The sequence below is a fragment of the Ictalurus punctatus genome, chromosome 1, assembly GCF_001660625.3.
Source record: "Ictalurus punctatus breed USDA103 chromosome 1, Coco_2.0, whole genome shotgun sequence".
Classification (NCBI taxonomy): Eukaryota; Metazoa; Chordata; class Actinopteri; order Siluriformes; family Ictaluridae; genus Ictalurus; species Ictalurus punctatus.
The window spans coordinates 27,501-40,655 of record NC_030416.2 but is presented as its reverse complement, the minus strand read 5'-3'; the positions used below and the strand labels follow the sequence as shown (position 1 = coordinate 40,655).

General features: G+C 41.6%; 2 protein-coding genes across 11 annotated transcripts in view; both read left to right on the top strand.

Moving 5' to 3' along the window:
* The window catches only part of zbtb7b (zinc finger and BTB domain containing 7B), a 32,255-nt gene extending 21,989 nt beyond the window's left edge, over nucleotides 1-10,266 (top strand). For all 4 annotated transcript variants that reach the window (XM_053683673.1, XM_053683746.1, XM_053683723.1 and 1 more), the window contains 2 exons: nucleotides 4,809-5,791; nucleotides 6,617-10,266. In XM_053683673.1, the coding sequence (XP_053539648.1) occupies nucleotides 4,809-5,791; nucleotides 6,617-7,094 (1,461 nt within the window). In that variant the 3' untranslated portion in view covers nucleotides 7,095-10,266. The remainder of the gene's footprint in view (nucleotides 1-4,808; nucleotides 5,792-6,616) is intronic.
* Nucleotides 10,267-11,796: 1,530 nt separating this feature from the next.
* khdc4 (KH domain containing 4, pre-mRNA splicing factor) overlaps nucleotides 11,797-13,155 on the top strand; it is an 18,291-nt gene continuing 16,932 nt past the window's right edge. For 6 of the 7 annotated variants that reach the window (XR_008397195.1, XR_008397193.1, XM_053683572.1 and 3 more), the window contains exon 1: nucleotides 11,797-11,934. Coding sequence is in view for 4 of the 7 variants with exons in the window: in XM_053683572.1 (XP_053539547.1) it covers nucleotides 11,906-11,934 (29 nt within the window). In the remaining 3 variants the exon portion in view is untranslated. The remainder of the gene's footprint in view (nucleotides 11,935-13,155) is intronic. The other variant, XM_053683634.1, reaches the window with a different exon arrangement.

The window sequence follows — 13,155 nt, the reverse complement described above, 5'->3', positions numbered from 1 at the left end:
CAACCAGTCCAAGAGAACCCATGTCACACCCCTCTTCATCTCCTCCACTGGCTTCCGATAGCTGCCCGCATCAAGTTCAAGGCCTTGATGCTCACCTACAAGACCTTGTCAGGAACGGCGCCCCCTACCTCAACTCTCTCCTGAAGGCTTACGTTCCCTCTCGCAATCTGCGATCGATTAGCAACCGACGTTTAGCAGTTCCAACTCAGCGTGGCGCAGGGTCCCTTTCCAGAACCTTCACACTAACTGTTCCTCAGTGGTGGAATGAACTTCCAATATCAATCCGGACCGCAGAATCTCTCACCATCTTCAAAAAATAAAGACCCGCCTCTTCAATGAACACCTAACAAACTCATAATAAAAAAAAAAATAATAAAAAAATTTGCACTTACACCTCTACTCTGCACTTTGCTTCTTCTGGAATTCAGTTAATAGATCTCGTACGGTAGCACTTATTGTATTGTTCTCTGCTTGATATATCGCTTTGCTTGTATCTTTCTCATTTGTAAGTCGCTTTGGATAAAAGCGTCTGCTAAGTGAATAAATGTAAATGTAAGCTATGACAAGGACTATGACTATGAACTACAATACAATCTATTCTAATCTAATCTAACTCAATACTCCGCGTTGTGTGCTGAGAGGCGCGCGGTATATATGCGGACACGATCAGTGTCGTAAATGCTCACAGCTGAGGGCGATTCAGACACACGTGAAAATCCCGGCCAATGATGAAACAGAGACATGATGAGACATGACAGAAACATAAACAAAAACACGTGTCCAAATGTCCAGGTGCTTGCGCATTCGCGCTTAGAGCACGCTGCTTCAAGGGGAAATCGTGACAGAACCCCCCCAAGGGCACTTCTCCCGGAGTGCCATGAAACATCCATCTCCATTGGCGGCCCCGGCCCACTGGGCAGAATGTCCCAAGCAGAGCCAGGAGACCGCACGGCGCTCTTGGCGAAACAAAAAAGCAGAATGACGTACACGGCAGAGCAGGGAAACAGAGCGACGTTATCGTCAGAGCAGAAAAGCAGAGCGACGTCCTTGGCGGAGCATGAAAACAGAGCGACGTTCACAGCAGAGCAGGAAAGCATAGTGACGTCCGTGGCGGAACAGGAAAGCGGAGCGACGTCCCCGACGAAACAGGAAGGCAGAGCGACGACCACAGCCGAGCAGGCAGGCCGAGCGAAGTCCTCGGGGGAGCAGGGAAACAGAGCACTGTACTCAGCAGTGCAGGAAAGCGAAGTGAGGTCCCTTGCGAGGTCAGGGAGAGGAGCGTGGGTCTCCGAAAGGCCAGGGAGAGGAGCGTGGGTCTCCGCGAGGCCAAAGGGAGGAACGAAGCTCTCCGCGAAGCAGGAGGGGGGAACGAAGTCCTCCGTGGAGCAGGAAGGGGGAGTGACGCACGGCGTGCAGCAACGAAGAAGAACGACGTCTTCAGCGGAACATAGAGGCAGAGCGACAACCTTAGCCGAGCAGGGAAACAGAGCGCCGTACCCAGTGGTGCAGGAGTGCTGAGCGACGCTCTTGGCTGAACAGGAGTGCCGAGCAGTTTCCTCAGCAGAGCGGGCAGGCCGAACAAGATCCATTACAGGGGAGGGAGGGTGGGAGACGACCTCATACGGGAGCACTGATGTCACCAGGTGAACCTCGGGCTTGAGCAGATCTTGGACGGCCGTGTCGGTAGACAAATGTCACTACTGTCAACAATGAAAAAGCAGGTGCTCGCGCATTCGCGCTTAGAGCACGCTGCTTCAAGGGGAAATCGTGACACATCATCAGTAAAAAAAGACGCCTGTAATTTTATACTCACGCCTTGTTTAAGATATAAAACGTCACTTAAAAAGTCATTTTTCAATCCGATTGAGAAAATAGTCAGATTAAAGCGTTTACAAGACTAATTTTTTCCTATGTACTATGTGTACACAGATTCTTTCAGATCTACGCCACCCCTTTCAATCTGATCAAAACTTCATTGGGATTGAGCTCAGTCGGATTGATCGAGGTGTTTACATGAAGGCTCTTCAATCCAGTTGAGCTAAAAATCTGATTAGTAACAGGTTATTTGGTTGCATTGTAAACGTACCTAGTGTAAGACATGGCATGTGTTTAAAGTCTCCCAAAACTTCAGTGTGGTACTTCCTACTTCCTGCTAGGAGGCAGAGCATAGAGAGTGAAACATGGCTGAAATACTGTACATACAGTGGTCACCAACCCTGTTCCTGAAGAAGTACAGTCGATATTTAAACTCTACACACCCCTGTTAAAATATCCGGTTTAACAGGCCAATCACATTCAAACTCTTGTTAAATGCTAATTAGTGTACACCTGCCATCAATTAATTTGACTGATTAACCTCAAATAAAGTCCAGCTGTTGGTAACATCCATCTGGAAAATCCCTGGGCCTCCAAGAGCTTACAAAGAGGAGAGGGTTATAAAACAATTTCCAAGGCATTGGATGGATCACTGCAAAGACAATAATCAGCAAGTGGAGAAAATATGGCATGACAGTGACACTACTAAGAAACAGGATGTCCATCTAAAATAGATGAGAAGATCAGGAGAAAACTGGCCAGGGAAGCTGCTGAGAGACCTACAGCCTCATTACAAGAATTGGAGCAGTTTCTGGCAAGTACACGTGACAACAATCTCCCGAATTCTTCATATCTCTGGACTGTGGGGTAGGAGGACAGGACAGAAGCCTTTTTTAGCCAAAAAAAAAATACATCCAATCTTCCAAAACCATGTGGAATGTCTAATGATCTGATGAGACCAAAGTTGAACTTTTTTGGACATAATACCAAAAGACATGTTTGGGGAAACATGGTGGTGGCAGCATCATATTTTGGGGCAGTTTTTTCTTCAGCTGGAATTGGAGCTTTAATCAAGGAATAATGAATAACTACAAATACCAGTCTATTCTGGCACAAAACTTTAAGGCTTCTGCTAAAACACTTAAGATGAAGAGGAATTTCACCTTTCAGCAAGACAACGACCCGCAGCAAACCTCCAGGTCCACCAAGGAACGGCTTCACCTAAACACGTTCAAGGATGTGGAATGGCCCAGCCAGAGTCCAGACCTAAATCCAGTCAAAGATCTGTGTGGTGACCTGAAGAGGGCAGTGTACAGGAGACGCCCCACCCATCTGACAGAGTTAGAATGCTTTTGTAAGGAATAATGGCAAAATATTGCTAAATGAGGTTGCTCCAATCTGATTGACTCTTACCCAAGAAGATTTAATGCTGTGATAAAATCTAAAGGTGCTTAAGTTAAACTAAGTATTAGTTTAAGGGTGTGTACACTTATACAACCAGCTTATTGTAAGAAAAAAAATTAAATAAAATTTCCCCTAAAATCATCCTTTTTTTGTGCAGTTTAATTAATAGGTTAAAATTTCACAATAAAGGCAGAAAAGGTTCTGACATAATTTATCCTGATTTTAACAGGGGTGTGTAGACTTTTTATATCCATTGTACCTGCCTGAAGATTTCAGCTCCAATCATAATCCTGACCACCTGACCATCTAATCACTGCCTTAAGAAGTTCTTGATCAACTAAAGCAGGTGTTAGATTTTGGTAGGAGATGAAACTTGCAGGAAGGTAGATCTCCAGGAAGAGGGATGGTGTAGATCATGGAAAAGAACCTTAGAAGAATCGATGCTGTGGAAAGATAAGGTCTCTCAGATGTAAAACTGTACTACTGAAAATGGTCTTGTTAAAATTCGATGCGTCTCAGTGTGTCAACCGACCTGCGTGTGGGGCAGCCGCTTTTCTAATCACAATATTAGTTGGCGAGCTTAACTAGCTTTCAGCAGTGAGGTGTTGCATTACTTTGTTTTAAACCAAGAGCAAGTAGAGCAGGTAGTATTAGCACGGTTTCGCTTTCCTGATGTACGTGTATGTATTTTAAATCCATCAGGTTTTATAGCTGCTTTTTGTTAGAGGGAAAAAATTGAAGCGGACAGCTAGAGCAGGAAACTGATGGCTAATAGCAACAATAACTGTTTTATTTTAATTTAATTAGTTAGTCTGTGTACTAAGCAGGTGTCATTAGTGATGGATGTAGTGTTACTGTAGTTAAGCTACTTGGATGTAGCCTGTATTGTAGCTTTAGCTAAATGCATTAAGTGGAAGCTTTTTACAAATCAAATAATGCTCCTTCTTTAAATTCACTGTGGTCACCACTCAGATTGTTATAATCCTGTTTTATCTATTGGGCTCATGCTAACTCCAACCCACCTTTCAAGGAATTTAATGTTATCTAATGAACACTGTGGTGTTGTAAATGTGTGTTCTAAGTTAACCCTGACCATCATCCAACATCAGCATCATATCCAAACTACAGGGTGTCCCAGGAGTCTCCATACATAGGGGAAATGAACACTTTTTTTTTTTTTAGCAAAATGTATATTTATTTACGAAAAATCCTCTATATGATTGCCATTTCTTAGTGAACACACATGAAGTCATTTCTCCAAACTTTGGCTCCCAGTTTGGAAACAGTGTGTGTGTTGTGCTCGCCATGTTTCCTGTTAAAGTCCATCACAACCTTGTGACAGGTTCCCGGTCCAGCCATGAGAATGATTTCGATATTTTTTTCTTTTGGCAAAGATCTTTTGGCAATTTTAAAGTCTATCTGAAATATTTGATATAAACTAAGTATTTTACTAAAAAGTGTTCATTTCCCCCTATGTATGGAGACTTTTGGGACACCCTGTAGTAAACAGAACTTTATTAGCTACACTTTTTTATCTGTTGTGTTGTGTGTTCTGAAAAGTGTGTGCATTGTGTCCCCTGTGCCTGCAGGTGGCGATGTCTCCTGGAGAGGACGGTCTGATCGGAATCCCATTCCCTGAGCACAGCAATGAGCTGTTGTCCCGCCTCAATGCTCAGCGCCGCTCCGGCCTGCTCTGTGACCTCACACTGACCTCCCGTGGTGCCCGCTACCCCACACACCGCGCTGTCATGGCGGCCGTCAGCCTGTATTTCCGCCGGCTGTTTGGGGCGGAGGACGTGGGCGAGGCTGGTGAGGTGAGTGAGGGCTGCAGTGTGTGCCAGCTGGACTGTGTGTCCCCAGATGCTCTGGACGCTCTGCTAGAGTTCGCCTATACAGCTACGTTAACCATCCGCTCATCTGGCATGCGCGAGGTCCTCGAGGGGGCGCAGCTACTTGGCATCCAGTGCGTGGCTGATGCCTGCCGCCACATCTTGGGCGAGGTGGGGGAGAGTGGTGAGCTGGGTGGGGAAGGTGACGAACCGTGTGGGGGGGGTGAGTTGGGTGTGACCTACAAGGAAAAAAGAAATCAGTTTGAGAACATCCAAAAGACACCATCACGCAGAAAACAAGACCGTCGCAACGTAGAGAAGGCAGCATCACCTGTACGTCTGGCGTGGAGCACACAATCCCAGGAGGACAAGCCCAAATGTGAAGTTCCACCCACCCCTGAGCACAAACCCCACCCACCACAGAATGGAGCTTCAAAAAGTGCTCAGCAGTTGGGGCTCATGAACGGAGGAGCACACTGGCATTCACAGCCAGCTAAAGAGGAGGAGGAGGAGTCAAAACCCGAGGGGCTCACACCTCCTCTGAACCACACCCCCTCTCAGGCTGAAACAGCAGTGGGTGGAGCAGTAGAGGGTGTAGCCAGGAAGAGGAAGTCTCAGGCTCCTCAGCAGTGTCCCGTCTGCCAGAAGATCATCCATGGAGCAGGAAAGCTTCCACGTCACATGAGGACACACACGGGCGAGAAACCGTTCCAGTGTATGACCTGCGGCGTGCGCTTCACACGGTGCGACCTTTCACCTTTCTCTTTATGTTAACTTGCGTTAGCATTTATTTTAACTGTTCATTTTATGTCAGATTTTTTAGAAAGAAAATGGCAGGTTCTGGGGTGCACGGTGGCTTAGTGGTTAGCACGTTCACCTCACACCTCCAGTGTTGGGGGTTAGATTCCCACCATGGGCCTGTGTGTGTGGAGTTTGCATGTTCTCCCCGTACTGCGGGGGTTTCCTCCGGGTACTCCAGTTTCCTCCCCCAGTCCAAAGACATGCATGGTAGGCTGAAAGTGTCCGTAGTGTATGAATGGGAGTGTGTGTGTGATTGTGCCCTGCGATGGATTGGCACCCTGTCCAGGGTGTACCCTGCCTTGTGCCCGATGCTCCCTGGGATAGGCTCCAGGTTCCCCGTGAGGATAAGCGGTATAGAAGAATGATGGATGGCAGGTTCTGTAGCTAGCTAACCACATGTTAGATAACAGATGAATTACCTTTTAGCATATTAGCTAGTGCTACATAAATCACAATGAAACATAGTATAAAGTTTTAGCTAAAAGAACACTAACAAGTAGTGAATTTGAGATGGAGCATTAAAGAGGACGATGTTCTGGTTAAACACAAAACATGACTTCATCCTGAATGCTAGAATTTCAGCTATTTTGGATCTGTCCATTGACTGAGGAACGCTGTTCCATATGCCCACCAGTAATTAGCTGATTAGCGAATGGTAAGGGTGTAACCCTAGCCTTTGGGCTGTGGTGATGAATTTTCTACACAGCTGTTAGAGCAGGTGGTATGTATCTGACTCCACACCTGTGTGTGTCCTGTTTCCTTCACAGGAACGATAAGCTGAAGATCCACATGCGGAAGCACACGGGCGAGCGGCCGTACTCCTGCCCCAGCTGCCCCGCCCGCTTCCTGCACTCCTATGACCTGAAGAACCACCTGTCCCTGCACAGCGGGGTGCGGCCCTTTGAGTGTCCGCTCTGCCATAAAGCCTTCGCCCGTGAGGACCACCTGCAGCGCCACCGCAAGGGCCTTGCCTGCCTTGAGCTTCGCCCACGTCTGGAGCTCCGCCCACGCCGCACTCGCCACACTGCCTCTCCTCACTCTCCACTGTCGCCAGCATCGTTATCTCCAAAATCCTCATCATCCACTGCACCACACTTCCTGTTCCGGCAGGAAATGGAGAACCAAGGCGCTCCATCAAATGGGCCATTGATTCCTGGAGGCGTGGCATATCACAGAATCCTCCAGTGGAGGGTGATGGAAGAGAGAGGAGACACAGGATGGAGGGAGGATGAGGAGGAGTCTTAGTTTGTGTCTGTGTGTGTGTGTGTGTGTGTGTGTGTGTGTGTGTGTGTGAGAGAGGGAGAGAGACTATGCCGCTAATGAAAGACCAACTTAATGTAAAAATAATCAAAAAATTACAAAAAGGAATCTGAATCGGAGAAACGGGTTCTTATTTTCTTTCCTTTCGTGTTGTTTTTATAAAAGCAGCTTAATTTTGTTTTTGTGTGTGTAACGCTGGAACGTCGGGGCTTTGATCTCAGTGCGCTTTGTGTTCAACTTTAATCTTTAATCACAGAAATGAATAATAAATGATAGATTTATGTTGTTAATATATTCAGGGTGATGAAATATAAAATTAAATAATACTGGGAGTTTAGTGTGTGTGTGTGTGTGTGTGTGTGTGTGTGTGTGTGTGTGTGTGTGTGTGTGTGTTTTATGGCGTTTAAACAGTACTTTTTTTATTTAAATCTAAAGTATCTTTCTAAGATTCTGTTTAAACGTCATGGAAAGTGGTTTATTAGTGACACCCGGTGGTGGAGCAGAGAACTGCACTTCCCCAGCAATCCCCGCCACTATAGCAACTCTATAGCTTCAACTTCGCAATAAAACAGGGCTTATATTGAAACCTCCTACAAACACCATAGCAACCACCTCGGACCTCTAGCAACCAGCTGGCACAGCATAGCAACTTTTAAACATTTTAATGATTTAACACAGCCTTTAGCTTTTTAACCTTTACTTCCTTAACTGTTCATAGCAACCAAGTAACAACACCCTAACAACCAACTTAGTTAGCATAGAAATTTAGGATAAAACAACAATCTAAGCTTTATATATATATATATATATATATATATATATATATATATATATATATATATATATATATATATATATATATATTTTACTTTTTAACGTTTACGTGCTTAACTATTTATTCGTTTAACACCTTTAGCATGTTTATCAGGATCTGTCAAGTCAACGCTTAAAGTTCATTCACAAACTTTAGCCGTCTAGTTAATTTTTAAATTACTATTCCTTCGCACTTGCTAACTTTCTTGCATAAAATCTTAACACCTAATAAAATCTAGTAGAATTACCTGTGATGTAGCTGATGTCATTCCACAAAGGTTCAGTATTTTTAAACTATACGCATGATACTGATCCCGTGTTCTAATTAGCTTTGCTCACCAATAAAAGAATACTACTACTAAGCATAATACAATAACTATACGAAGCCAAATAAACTAGCTTACTGAGTGACAGTGAGTATGCTAATTAGCTAGAAGAATAACAATAAAATTATATTAATCATGTTGACAAACAACAAAAAACACGTTTTGTCAAATGTTTTAACTTTAATTGATCTAATAAAGTAAAGGCGTGGCCCTTAAAATGTCCAAGGGGACTGAACCATGGATGAGGGAAAGTGTTAATAACAGCTTTTCTTATCAGCTAGCATGCTAATTACATGGTGATACTTAAGCAAGGATGGAATAGGGAGAGGGGACGTGTTAAAAACAGGATTGGAACAGGGCCCAATTCCTGAATGAGTTTAGCACTTAAACAGATAAATCTCTGGACCTTGTCATTATTATTATTATTATTTAAAATTATTCTTATTCTTCATGCCACTTCCTCTGTAGATAAATATAAACTGTAGAGCCTTCTGTGGGTTTATTTATTAGTTAAATATTTAATATTTCTTTAATGTTCTCTTTTAAACACACACACACACACACACACACACACACACACACACTGTGTGTATCTTTGTGGTTTGTGATGCCACAGTGATGAGGGAAGGGCTCTAGTCCAGCAGGGGGCGTCGCGCTCTCACACTTTAGCATTCACGTGTTTTACTACTTATATCTGTTTGTGCTCTTACGTTGAAGCTGCGTCTCAAGTCATGTATCCATGGTGCACTAGCCTTAATTATCACAGTAGTGTGTTCACACTGGGAGACTCTGCATCAGAAATCGCCTACTGTGACAGCACCTTCTGCTTTCGGTTCAGTAGCTACTGCATTTGTTTCAGTAGCCACTGCATTCGGTTCAGTACCTTCTGCATTCAGTTCAGTACCTACTGCTCGGCCATTGATACAGTACGTCCTGGTCAGTATATGACGTATGTACTATGAATTCAATCTGAACGTACTTTAGTCACCATGTTGGCCATGTGCCAGAGAGCCGACGTGCTGCATTCCACCATTTTTGATTCTGACAGCTCTTCATCGCCAGTCCTGTTGCATCATGGAATAGCGCAGTGTCCCATGGTTCCATACTGTAGAATTGAGGCGGAAGCAGTGGGTCATCCCGATATTTCTCACCTACTGATGTACTGTATAGTAGGCATGTAGAGATGTAGGGATATTCAGTGAGATGCAGTGCCCTATTAACACTGTGATAAAGCACTTTTTCTATATGGAGCAGATGGGAACTGGCCAATCAGAACAAGAGCTTACAACAGGAACCAATGACCGAATAAGGGCGTGGCAATGTGTGGAACACAACAGGGGTCAGAACGCTTTAATTTCTTCTTTAAGCACAAATTTAATAAACTTTTCAATGAGGAGCGTCGCTGTTCTTCTAAATGAACATTCAATATTGCAGATGCTTCTTTTACTTCCTTCTGTAGAGTTGATATGGAAATGGAACTATTGGAGGCAGAGCTTCCTGTTCTGAACGCCACTGATTATATGCAGTCTCTGCAAAAGAGCTACCCTCTTACCTACCATTTTAGTCTTTGGTCAAGTTTTTGGTTCTGGAAATGTTTGGTTCTTCAGAATAAACTGAATAACTGAATCAGTCATGTGTGTTTTAAAGAAAGGTTTAAGAGCTGTGTGAGTAAATCTGCCTTCAATTTCTCAGGAATTATAAAGCAATGCACTGAAATGCATATGTAAATGAGAATGCAAATGAATATGCAAATGAGTGATGGATATTATTAACCCTTGTTTATTTTTGTGGAATACAGATGATGATGATGATGATGATGATGATATATTTCAAATTCCTAAATAAATTATTAGAGAATTTTATATTATATAGAATTATAGTTTATTACACAGAACTGGGTGTTTATGAGGGAATTAACAGATATCTTGATCACTGTTAATAAACAGAAATAATTACGTGCTGTATATTTCTCTGGTGTAAACATACAAGGTCAATAAATAGAGAATATTCTAGTAGAATCTCTTATGAGTGTTGTGGGTTATTTATGCACCAGTCATGTTAACAGACCCCAATTATTTACATTTAAGCTGTTTGACAGATGCTTTTATCCAAAGTGAGCTGAGCAGATGAGAGTTAGGGGTCATTTATATAAAGACACTTTTGAGAATCTTTAAAAACACACACACACACACTCACTGAGACAGCACTGAGACTATTAAAGAAAATAATATTATGCCTATGCAAATATATTATAATAAAAATTTATATTAGTATTATTATTATTATTCAAATTTTCTTCTTGTTACTTATTATTATTATTATTATTAATAATAATATTTTATATGGTTTGTGGGGAATGGTCACAGACATAAATGCATAGACACTTCTTTGGCCCGTTGCTGCTATATGACAACGTTTACATTTCTCAAAGGATTTCAGTCGTTTATGATCTACGTGGAGTACAAAAAAGTTCTGTCTCCAGTCACGTACAATCTCGATAGTTAAACTTGGAAAATTATTCATTGTCATGAGGAATTGTGAAAACTCACACCTGCCAAGCGTAGATTTGGCTTATTTTTCCTGGTTAATAAATGTTGAGACATCCTTAATATAATATAATTTAGTAAGTATGTAGTAAGTTTCTTCATTGTGGAAATGGCTTTTCTGTCTACATCCCAATCAATTTTAGCTTTTCTTGTGCTCCAGGTCAGAAAACAGCTCCTTCACTTTGAAATACTGGAAAAAATCTTTAAGTGCTAATAACTGACCATCATTGAGAAAATGTAACAAAATAGGCAAATACACATCAAATAGTGAGACACTGGCAGTCAGTCTGCTTTAAAAATTTTATTAGCAATAAAAGGATACAGATATCTTCCAAAACAGACAATTACAAAGATAATTATAAGGTCATCTTTTATGGATCCGGTAAAACATTTACAGTTACAGTGGTAAAACATTTATGTGATGATTATGATAATAATAATAATAATAATAATAATAATAATAAACAAGCCATGATTTGATGACAAGCTTTTAAATGCCTCTCGATACAGCTACAGTTTGGAGATAAGTGGGGAAACGAAGACAGGTGTTTTAGCTCCATCCTGGTAGTCTGACCTGAAGGCTTGAAGCGTTTACTGCACAACATGGAGGACTCACTTGTGGAAAAACCTTCCCTTCTTACAGCTCCTTCCCTCTGAATCCTCCTCCTCCTCCTCCTCCTCCTCCTCCTCTCTCTCTCTCTCTCTCTCTCTCTCTCTCTCTCTATCACTCTATCATTCTCTCTGAGAAAACTTCAAAGTGTGAGAAAAGTTCACTAACTAATTGCAGTAAACCACAAAATATCAGTCTCTCAGCTGATACGAGGAGCTTGTCATAAAAGTGGGTTTGGAGAAAAACGGCAGTATGGATGAAAATCTCGACTACGGGTAAATTAGTTTATAATATAAATATAATATAAACTGAGACTTGTTACTCTTGCCCGAACCAATATGGCGGCGAAGTTGACGTGACAGGTATCCATGGGGAATGGCATTTGAGCGTCATGCACCGGAAGTGGCATTAGAACCGGATGTGTATGAGCGGCGTCACTGTGTTTTGGTAGTGGTGGTGGTGTTTTTTATTGCAGAGGAATTGAATTAAACTTACAGATTGATGTCGTTTGGTGAAACTCAGAACAGCGGGTGAGTTTATTATTCACTCACTTTAATAACCGCGGGATATAAACCTGTCTGCACAGTAATGGCGGATTAGCCCGAGCGGCTAACACTGCTGTCCTAGCTTATCCTAGCCTGTGAGATAGTGACGCTGATGTACAACATATTCACTCATTATAACTTTAAAATAATAAATAGATATTATCCATAACTCATATAATGGTTTTGTTTATGGAGTGTGAACAACCTAATTGTTTATTGGAAAAGAAGAATATAATTAAATTATTATTTTTGGGGGGAAATATCATATATAAGTATTTGTTAACTGTACCATATGGCAGACTATTTTCCACTTACTTAAAGGTTTTTTACGACTCTTTAATTTCATTACAGAACACTGTTATTTTAACGCTGTTAAAATATCTCTACTTTTAATTCAACTTAAGAAACAAACATACAATGACATTTAACATCAAACAGAAACTAAAACAGAAATTGTGGGATAAGTTTAACATCTTACATCGTACACGGTAAAACATCCCTTTCTGCAAATGACTTTTTTAATATGAGAGATGTTTTTATTAACAACTTATTTCTACTAGTTGAACTGAATGAGTCATAAAATATTTTAAGCTCTTTACAGAGAAACTTAAAGGAGGGTGTAATAGCGATTACTCTAGCTTTATGTACATGAAACTTCCCAAGAAGAATTATTACTTTAAATGTGCTGTCAGTTATACATCAGAGTCAGTATTACTGTCCAGTTACAGGATCATAGACTCATCTATTCTCATTATTTTGTAGAACGTATCAAAAACCATCACAGATACCTGTTTCCAAAATTCTTCCCAGTATTTACAATTACAAAATAAACGTGTGAGAGTTTCAGATTCACGATTACCAAAAGGACATTGTGGTGAGATATGTTCTTTAAACTTATTAAGAAAAGCATTAACTGGATAATACCTGTGCAGTATTTTAAATGAATTTCCTTTACCTTATTTGGGAGTAAAAACTTATTTACTTGCTGACCGGATTTTCTCAGTTGAAGGTATAGAAATGTTCTTTTCTCCATTTCAGAAGTGCTTTTGGGTAAGAACTGATATCTCCAGTAAAATACTTTCTGAGATAACACGTGTGAAGACTCTCAATCCCAGCAAGACTCAAGAGAAAATATCCATTGCAATCATTTTCACGTTTTCTCCTTCCTACTTTCAATTTCCAGCAACTTCATAAAATCATCTTGCT